The 10,866-nt window shown below is 40.0% G+C and overlaps 1 protein-coding gene across 7 annotated transcripts in view; it reads right to left on the minus strand.

Moving 5' to 3' along the window:
* The window catches only part of LOC126402518 (ephrin type-B receptor 2-like), a 146,707-nt gene that overhangs the window by 52,435 nt on the left and 83,406 nt on the right, over nucleotides 1-10,866 (minus strand). For all 7 annotated transcript variants that reach the window (XM_050064592.1, XM_050064595.1, XM_050064593.1 and 4 more), the window contains exon 4: nucleotides 1,650-1,805. In XM_050064592.1, coding sequence (XP_049920549.1) covers nucleotides 1,650-1,805 — 156 coding nt within the window. The remainder of the gene's footprint in view (nucleotides 1-1,649; nucleotides 1,806-10,866) is intronic.

Genomic DNA, 10,866 nt, shown 5'->3' on the forward strand with positions numbered 1-10,866 from the left:
TTTTTTCCCGTTAAAGGTTTTTTTTTGGGGAGTTTTTCCTTATCCGCTGCGAGGGTCATAAGGACAGAGGGATGTCGTATGCTGTAAAGCCCTGTGAGGCAAATTGTGATTTGTGATATTGGGCTTTATAAATAAAATTGAAAATTGAATTGAATTGAATTGGAGCAGATCCTGCTGCACCCCCATGTCGTGACAAAGTGCCGTCCTGGGTAAACACCCATTCGGCCCATATCAGTATCCACTACAGCTTAAGAGTAAGCAAACTACACTGACATAATGTAAACAGCCTCGTGTTTTTGTACTCTTAAGAGAGGGATATTCATATCAAATGATTTCAGCTACTGTTTGCAGCAGGTACACTGCTATCCATGAGTGTACTGTCATGTAGGGACAAACAATAATATCAGCACATCAGAATCAGCTGGTATTGGCTTAAAATGAACTATTAGAATCAGCCAACATGCTTTTTCTTATTTTGCACAATGAATGAATATTACATACATTGAAAAGCATTCTATTTCATGTCTCCATCTGCTGTTTAGACATCACAATAAGAGTATGCATGTACTATACATTACAGATGAGATTTGATGATCACTAAAATTAGGTGGGGAAAAAAGTGAATATATCAATATTCAGATAACTTGTTTTATATTGGCATTGTCAGATATCTGCAAAAGATCCATTATCCTGCATCCCTACTAGGGTTGGGATCCGGATCCGGTTCTTTTTTGGAACCAGGTCCAAAGTTCTGGTTCCGGAACCGGTTCCATCACATTTGGAGTAACGGTTCCTGCAAACAGTTCCTAGATTGTAAAAAAAAAAAAAAAAGTCACATGCATTTCCATTAGAGTGCGGCACGGGCCGCATATTTCTGTCCGAACCCGACCGAGCCTGACATTATTTAATTACTAAAGCACTGAGTTTATGTCACAAATTTGTTATGGATACAAGCTATTTAACAGGCCTGGCGTGCACCGTGGGTGCTCTGCGGAGAGGGACACCTCCGTGTTTGAGACGGGAGCGGGCGGCGGGAGGTCCAAGGCTTCCAGCGAGGGGAGAGGGAGAAATATAACAAAATAAGATAAAATAGGAAAACTTGTCTCCATCTTTTATTTTATTTTCGTTTAATCAAGGCAGAGGCGGGCGGCAGGAGGTCCGAGGCTTCCAGCAAGGGGAGATGTAGAAACAAACAGCCAATGTGTGTGTGTGTTCTGTTCAGGTGTTGTCACGTAAATAACAGTGCCCAAGCATGAATGCATATAGGTATTTTTTATTACATTGCTGTGGTTAATTTGAGGTAATAGTGTTACTGTAGAAATCAGAGAATCACTTTTTGTTGTTATATATTCTCAGGGAGATGATACAAGCTCTAAATCTGAAATACACACCACACACAAATGTGTATTTTCATCTAATTGTACTGTGCAACAGTTAGAAAAAAGTTTTTGTATTTGTATGATTGCATTTGTGTTTATTATATACTTGTTTAAGTATAGCAAGTATAATGAATATAATGTAGGAATCGGTAAGAGGAATCGGTAAGGAATCACACCGTTAAGAAGGAATCGGTAAGGAATCGGAATCATTAAAATCCTAACGAGTCCCAACCCTAATCCCTACTGTCATGACAGTTCGTGTATACATACTTGTACAGGGCATCTGTGGAGGGTCGGAGTCAGTGCGGTAGTAGCCATTTCGACAAACACAGTTAGTTGCTCCCTCGCTGGTGGTTCGGCTGTTGATCGGGCACTGCAGACATTTGTGGTCTCCCTGTGCAGCTTTGAAGAAGCCTGACATACAAGCTGTATGCAAGATAAGCAGCAGGGGAAGAGGTACAGGATTCACAGAGAAAAGAGGAGGCACAAAAAAAAAGAAATGAGACCAGCAAGTTTAGGACCAAAATGCACTGTATACTGTACAACAAAAAAGAGGAAAAAAGGTCTAAAGTGTCAATGTTATATCATAATGGCTGCATTAATATCACATACTAAAAAGCTCTGCGGCACGCACATCCCAAGAAATGTTCAGTTGGGTGCTGGATCAAAAATACTGGTAAAATTAAAAGACTGTGTCTGAAGAAGAGCCTGAGGGCTCAAACGTCACTTCTATAATAAATGGCATTTTGACGGGAGCTTTACTTGGTGTGCGGATCTTATATATGTTTTCTTTGCATTAATATCACAGCCATCATTATTAACATTGGTCAGTTCCTAAAATACTATGCATGAGCTTTTTCATCTCAACATTTTCGCCACAGAACATTTATTTAATCATGATAGCCCAGACATCTGCATCTCATAAAGGTCAGCTTACTGAAGTGACATGTACTGAGACTCCCTCAGATGCTGTCAGTTTTGCTGTCCACAGGATATTAAACATGTCAGAACATGTGGAACAAAGGACAAAAGACAAGGAAGAGAATAGGGGGAAGCAAAAAAGCTGTAGTATTTTATCAGTGTTTTTCTTATTTTATATTGAAAGCATGATGGTAGATGCTTACTGTTTGCCACTGTGACTTTAACCCTTTGAAACCATAGCAAATTGGCTTGATTTCTTTAAAAAACATGGGAAGAAGGCAATGAGCAATGAAAAAAGAAATTACCCCAACAATTTGCAAGAAATTAGTAAAAAGAGAAAAATAAAAACAAGACAGTTAGATAAAAATAAAGTTAAAAACAAACAAAAAGATAATGACCTGGGAAAAAGTCCTTTAAAAATATAATAATTCTGTACCATGACTTTAAATATGTAATAATCATTATTATAAATATAATAGCTTTTTCTTTTTTACCTAGTTTTTTGAAAAAATACATTTCTAAATCTACTATTTTTTTTTTTTTGTGGAACATTTCTTACCAAGTAACTAATTGCCTTTTTTCCCTGTGTTTTTGAAAGAAATCACACCAATTTGCTCAAGGTTCAAAGGATTAAATACTTGTGAAAAGTGTCAGCAGCAGAAGGACAGTGATATCGCTCCAGGTTTTTGGTCCTTAAGTGATAAGGACCAAAAATATTTAACTTCACCACAATATTAAAGCCACACTTACCTTTCTGGAAAGTTTACACTTTTCTTAGTTTAGTTTAAAATGCTATTAATAAGCTGACGGCACACTAAAATGTAAGAGAATTCCACCAGAAATAAAAACTCATAATTATACCATTCTCATATGGTTCTAAATAAACTCCAACCAATCATTGCATTCTGACCAAATGCAATGATTGGTCCGAGTTTTCTCCCGTCCTGTCTGTCTTCCTCACGTGGAGGCCTCCGACTGACGTAACCGCTCGTGGAGGGGTTAGCCCTAGGCTAAGAGCTAACCCCATCAAACCAGCTGTTCCCAGTGGCCTTCTGGTGAACGTCTGCTAGCTGGACACAAAAATGGATTACATTCGACTATGGAGATCCACTCACGGAGGAGTGAGGAACCTTGTGTCCTTGTGTTCACTGAGACATGGGTGAATGGGAACATATCAGACTCATCTGGTAAGCTCTGTGGTGGCGGTCTGGCAGTATACACAAACAATTCATGGTGCTGTGATGTGAAGAGGATCTCCCAGTTCCGCTCTCAGGATGGAGTTTTTGACTGTGAAATGTCGACCCTTTTCACCTTACTATTGCACTATGTGGTCTTTCTTATATGTTGCACAAATTGTTTTTAAATGTTTTGTTTATTTTTGCTTGGGGTATGTCATTCCGTTTTTGTGCTGCGCATAAAAATGACAAATAAAGAAGTTCAGTTCAGTTCATAACATTATATATGACAGCACAGCATCCAGTTGCTAATGGCTAACGTTAGCCTACTGTAGCGTAGCCTCTGAAACATTAACGTTATCTTCCTTGTGCATTTCCACTTACTAGTAACGTTAACGCTACTATCTAACGTTAGCACTGTAACCTTATTCTAAAACTCATCGGTCGTCACTGACTTTGGTTGAGTTTTAAAACTCCGGGGTTGCATTTGAAAGTCTTGGTTGTAACATTACACTCGCTCTCCTCCTCCATGTATCTAACATTACCTTGCCAACGCCTACGTCTATCACAGACGTAATGAGGACGTAATGGAGGAGGGGGGAGTAGGCCTTTGAAGGGAGGTGGAGTTGCAGGAGGAGAGGGATGGGACTTTGGAGGGAGGCGGGAGTTGTGGATGTTCAAATTTTTTCTAAGTGCTGTGTAAAATGCAAGAAAGGTAAGAGTTGCTTTAAACTAGAAGTAGCGCCTTGTGGTTGTATGCCTCCGCAAACCAGTCAAGTTACAGTTACACTTTACATCCATATCTGTACAGACTCATATGTAGCCACGACAGTTGACAATGCTTCAAATATTGATATTGCTGCAAAAAAGCTACAAATTCTAAAACACGGATGCATCCTTGGTGCTGGGAACATGTCAGTCTTTTTCTTCTTTTGAGCCATGCACTGTTCATATTCGGTAACGCGATTGTGCTCCAAGTACTGAAACAGATTGGTGGTATTACCTTTGCTTGCTGAAGTGGTTTTTTGGCAATGTTTACATTGGATTTTTTTCTGTTCATTGTTGTGGTCACGAAAGCGCAATGTGTCCAAATGACAGACATGGTATTTCTATGGAGCTACATTTGTTTCTTTATTATTCAATCAAACAGAGTAGGTTTTGCAATCAAAAAAAAGATTTGAAAGCAAAAGTATCAATATTGCAATCAAAAAATGTTTTATTGCAAGTAAAAAATGATTGATTAAAAAATGCAAATCCAAAAGTTTTGTTTGCAAATCCTAAAGTTTTGTTTGCAAATCCAAAATTTTTGTTTGTGAGTCTTTTTTTTCGTTTGCAAGTCAAAAAGTTTTGTGAGTAAATAGTTGAACCTGGTGGGCGGGGCCTAAACTGAAAGCTGTAATACACATTTCTGTTGGCCAGTCTCAATCAGAATGACAGCTTGCAAAGCTTTTTTTTTTTTCTTCTTCTCTCGGTTGGCAGATTGCAAAAAAATTAAAGGTGCATACCGCCACCTACTGTACAAGAGTGTGCAACACCATGTCATTTAGCCTGTTTCTTAAATTCTACTCATCAGCCTAGTACGCTTGCAAAGCAACATGGGAGTTCTGTAGTTCATGGGGGAATTCAGTGCGGGAGCTGTGGCGAAAATCAATTCTGAAACCGACGTTTTTTGGGCTCCGGTTTCCAAAAAAAATTCGTCCACACAAGTGGTGTGATAAAAAAATATGATATCCACACGAAACCGCAAAACCCGCTACCAAATGATGTAATACACATGCCAAAGCAGTAGGTGGTGATGTAACTTCTAATGGAAAGGCCATTTTAACCAATCAGAAGTCAGTCAATACCTGAATAGGGAAGTGTGGAAAATAAAAACAACCCGATCCACAAAAATAGCGCGACCTAATTCAACAGCAGAGGCGCCTGAACGACCAATTACACTACCATGACAGTAGCGACAGGCCAGCCAACGGAGGTCCAACCCAGCCGGATCCAGAACCTCTGTTGGCAGGCCCATCGCTGCTTTCGTGGTAGTGTAGTTGCGGTAGCTAGCAACAGGAGCAGCCTCCTTCATTGGTCGTTAGGTCAAGCAGCTGGATATGCCGTAAATAAAGCAAAACTGATTTGAGTAAAGGCACAAGAGCAAATCTGGGTATATAAACGGTTGGTTCTTCAGTTGCTAGTTACACATAGAGTAGTCTCTATATACAGAATCTACATTCAGTGAATGTAGAGTCTGTAGGCAAACCCCGGAGATCTTGCCTCTGGAAGAAGAGCGGAAGAGCCCTGGTTTCTGGTTGTAGGCTGTGTGTAGTCCGTGTGATATTGACCAATCATGTTTGAGCCGGCTGCAGTTGTTGCCAGGTTAAACAGTCCGTGCGGTGAACTAACGAGGTGGAACATAATTAGCGTCACTGCAAACTCTGAATCCATCGCAATGGTTCAGCATATTTACTTATATATAAACGGAAGTCGGAAACGGAAATTCGCCTCCTCTGCCCAAATCAAACTGGAATGCCAAAAAACTGGGGGTCTGCCCCCAGAGGCTGTATTGCCATCTGCCAGAAGTCAGACGCCGAATACAGCCGATGGGTTCCGAGAATGCACCTAGAGTAAAGCTACTGAAGTCCAGCAGATTCAGATTTTATAAGTACTGTACCCTTAATTGATAACTTGTTTATATAGTTTGTATTGTGCTTTGTGATATTGTCTGAGGGAACTGTAACGTAAGGTAACTGCATACGAGTGGATGCAACCATCACTAATACTAGCGTAGTTCCTCAGGGATTAAAGCTGTTAATACTTTAATTTTGACAATTTAACCTGTGACAACACATTGGCTAAGGTTGTAAGGACTATAACTGCTGGTAGCTGTTGTTGATTTTGTTTAAATACGTTGAATTATAATTTTTTTATGTGTCAGACGATTGAGCTAAGCTAACTACTGCTAACGTCAGCTGTCACTTGTTGCCATAGCAACGGTAAACATTCACATACGGGCTAAGTGCAGAGTGCAGAATCAAGCTTCATTGTAAATATAGTTAAGATACATTGTATTTAACACAGGATGTGGGATTTTAGCAGTTAGTAAACTTTTAGAAAAGAGCTATTTACCGTCGCTCTGACGTCAAACAATGGAGACAGGTAATAACATACTGCGGTTATCCTATCCACACGCAACCGCTGGCACCGGAGTCTTCCAAAAACTTCAACCTGGACTCCGGTTTCAAAGAAACGGCCAAACAGCCAACTCGCATAGAATAATACATGGTTTCAGAATTACACGGGTCTGTGTGGACTAATAATGGCAAGAATGTTTCATTTGAACTGGTGCATTTTGGTTAGCCAGGGCAGAACTATTCGATGGCGTAATGGTCAGGCATGGTCACGCTACCGCTCGCTGAACAAATGTTTCTGTGTGATAAAATTGAAATGTATGTTGCAAGTGATTATTCGTCTTGTTCCTCTTTGTTAACCGTTTGACATGTCCTGACTTGTACACGCACATTATCATGTTTTTATCTGAATAGTACTTTGCTTCAACCCTGTTAAAACAAAGTTTTGATAAGTTGTAGAATTCAATATTAGTTTCAACTCTCTAACATGTAGCCATACTGCCATCTTCTGGCGGAGTTAACAAGAGTTACTGCAAGGAAGTCAACTTTATACGTATATTTTGAATGAAGATATAATTAGGGATTATTAATCAACTTGTTGCATGAATACGTGCTCCTTCATGTTGTTTTTCATTATATATTGTCATTGAGTTAATCTAGAGTGTGTGTACTTGACATAGGCTAACTGATATCACGGCATAATAAGTGTATTCTGATTTAATGTTAAGCTGTATGTTTAATTGGATGTGAAGAATCAATGTTGACCATAGTGGGAAGAGTATGTGTCCCTTGTGCGTAACATATCAAAGTATACGACCTCGTATCAGGAAAGCATTAAAGTTTCCTCAGAATATATCTCATGGGGATATATTTTTCATCACGAGGGAAACCTCCCTGATCAGGGCCGCCGCCCACTTTTGGGCCAGTCAAATACCCATGCGCTTGGCGCAACTCGCCCTTGTTTTTTTTTTCTTGTTTTCTCTTGCTCTTGTTTCTGCACTCTCTTCTCTTGCTCTTGTTTTTTTTTTTTACTCTCTTGTGTTTCCGTTTTAGTTATCTGCTCTTTTCTTTTTGCTCTATGTCTTTTGTTAGTTATTCCCTATCATTCGTACTGTGAGTCCTGCCGTATTTATTCGCATTTTACCTTTTTGTCGGGCATAATTTCCTTTATTACGCTTTTAACTCTTTTGTGCTCATGAGCAAAGTTATTTTGAACTTTGAAATTTTATCGATCCAGTTTTCTTTTATCTCCAGTGTTTTCAAAACTTTGACAGCAATATCAAACGGCCAGCGATATTGTTGTCACATTATTATAAGCGAGTAACCAGAACGAAGTAGACCAGCACCTGCCGACCAACCTCTTCACTCCAGATTCATCGGAACCGGCTGTCAGCCAGTGTAGAAAGGTTTCTTTTTTTTCAGACAATGAGTTTTTAAGGAGATGTAGTTTACCATGACATGTTTCGACTGTCACTGCAGTCTTCTTCAGAAGTGTCATCTGACGTGCGTCATGACGTGTCGTTATCAGCTGGCGTGACCAGGCTGGTCAGGCTGGTCACGCCCCCCGCCGCCCGGTGTTCTTTGGAGGAGAGAGTCCCAGGTGTGTGACGGCATGAAAGCCCCCTCATCCCGGTTGATGGTGTTCCTGGCCCGCCTCCTGATCTTTATAGCCTCCTTGATCCAACGTTGGAACTTGTTGCTTTCCGATCCGATGATTTTTGCGTTGTCCCAGTCCATGACATGATTATTTCTTTTGCAGTGATCTGATATGGTTGATTTTAGGTTCACCTGCTCTGCTTTTTCTTTTTGTGATCTTGTGAGACGTCCTGTCATTTGCTGGTCACACCTCCGGGATACTACCAGCTGATAAAGACACGTCATGACGCACGTCAAATGACTCTTCTGAAGAAGACTGCAGTGACATTCGAAACATGTCAAGGTAAACTACATCTCCTTAAAAACTCATTGTCTGAAAAAAAAAAAAAGAAACCTTTCTACACTGAATCTAATTTGAGTAGACAAAATGAACCTATTTACACTAGCTCTGAAGAATATATTGTTTTAAGTTAAGAAAAGTAAATTGATCATAAGTCAAACTGATAGGTAAGCTATTTTAATAAAGGGCATTTTGTATTAAGGTTATCCTGAGTCTCTTTACAGTAGACATTCTAATGTCTGATGGCAGTCACCATATTGAANTTTTCACATGTTTTGCACGGGATTTTGTATATTATGTGTTTTTTTTGTCCGTGTTTATGCTGTCTTTTGGGTGAACTAAGAGGTGGTGGAGCTTTGTGTGAGGTTTTACTATTGCGTTTATTTTGTGTTTTTTCATTGTCCTCTGTATGCGCTCGCTGATCCCCCTAATGTACGGTATGGTCACCATGTCTTTGTAGCTGTCGGTTTTTTGGGGGGGTTTTGTTTTGTTTTCTTTCTGTTTTTCTTTGTTTTTGACTTGCTGTTTTCCTTTGGTAATGGCCCATTTTGGATATTGGCAGTGTGTGAGTGCGTGTCGTATATGTTTTTCCTCCTCCTGTCTGTCCTCCTCCTCAGTGATGATGCTGGCCCGTTCATAAAGTGAAAACAGAAAACCCAAACACACATCGGAAATCGGAACACCCCAGAGCACACAAACTCTCCGTAGCCATCATCATGTTCAGCAAGTTTGAAGCTGCTGAGATCAAGTATGTGGGCGGGAGAGCCGTTCGAAATTTGATGGCAAGAAAACCAAAAGTCGCCAAAATTTGTCACGCCCTAGCGTCCACGCCCTTTGACATAGAGAAAAGCTTTTAATAACTTTTGATCAGCATGTTCTCAGGATGATCTGTAGCCAATTTGAAGTCAATCGGACGAAATCCCTAGGAGGAGTTCGCCATAACGAAAAAATTCAAAACAAAATGGCTGACTTCCTGTTGGGATTTTACCATGACGTCAAGAGACTTTTTTGTTTGTCTCGGTATGATACATGTGCGTACGTTTTTGAAAATATGTAGGGGGCGCTATTTCGGCATTTCGCGTCAACCATGTGTAACCGCCCATAAATAAAAAGAAGCATTTTGAAATTTGGGAAAGGGGCAAAATTGGGACACGAAGTCGGGTAAAGAATAATAATAATAATTAAAGCTGCAAGCAGCGTTTGGCGGGACCTCGCACTTGCGCCCATTTCGGCCCCCAGCTTATGTCGTCACTGTGAATTATTTAGAAATATCAAACATATTGCCACAAACATCAGAAAATCCTTACAGAGCTGAACGTTTTGATGTTTGAATGCTTTCTGTAGCTGTAGGTATGTAGAAGTGATGTCACAATATGCAAATTAGATGAGTGAATTTACTGCCATCTGATTCCCGTTCCTTTATTTTGAGGATGAGACGACAAAAACAACACAAAACAAAATAAATCTACTGTGTAAATATGTTCAAAATGTTGTTTTACTGAGATGTATGAACTCCAATATGGCTGCCGCCTAGTGACGTCACAATATGCAAATTAGATGAGTTAATTTACTCACATGACAAACTTTGGGTCATGATGAATAGTTTTCTCATTTACAGTATGCCTTTATCTCTCACCACTTTCAAGCAACAGCCTTTTGAAATGTTGAAATGAAATTGGAATATTTTCCTCAATAAACTCTGGCAACTAAAGGGTTAAAATGGAGATGCTGCCTCTGTCATGTCTGCATGTAAGATTAAGACACGTACACACATCATGTTTCTGTGAGTTTGTGTGTGACAGCAGTTGCCATGGTAATTAAGTAAGTGCACCTAGCAGAAGAGCATAGAGAGACAGACTGAACACAGAGGAGACGTCTTTTAGTGGAGATTTAACTCCTCGAACAAGTTCTTCCCATTCCCAAACTGTTGGTCCAATCATCAAAAAAAAGTAATGGTGAGAGAGATAAAGTTATAAAGAAGATCTGTTTAGCAGCAGTTGAGCTGGCACGTGTGCCTGTTTGAAGGCGATACGATAAACGGTGTAGGAGGAGATGTGTTTTGTTAAGAGCACGTTTGAGAGGAAATCTTACTTTGAAAGGGCAAGTAGCTCACTTCCTGTTGGATTGAGGTCATGGGTGTCAGCGCGTGATTTGTAAGTCAAAAACACCAGTTTTGGATTGATATTTCTACGACATTCCTACGGGCTGCAGTGGCCATTTTAGTGCACCTAGGTGGCGCTAGAGAGCCCATTTTGGCACTTTAGGGGTTAATAATGTGTATTTGCTGTTTCAAATGAAGATTCTGCTGCTGTAATCTGTCCTTTAAAGATTGTGAGACA

Source organism: Epinephelus moara, chromosome 16, assembly GCF_006386435.1.
Source record: "Epinephelus moara isolate mb chromosome 16, YSFRI_EMoa_1.0, whole genome shotgun sequence".
Classification (NCBI taxonomy): Eukaryota; Metazoa; Chordata; class Actinopteri; order Perciformes; family Serranidae; genus Epinephelus; species Epinephelus moara.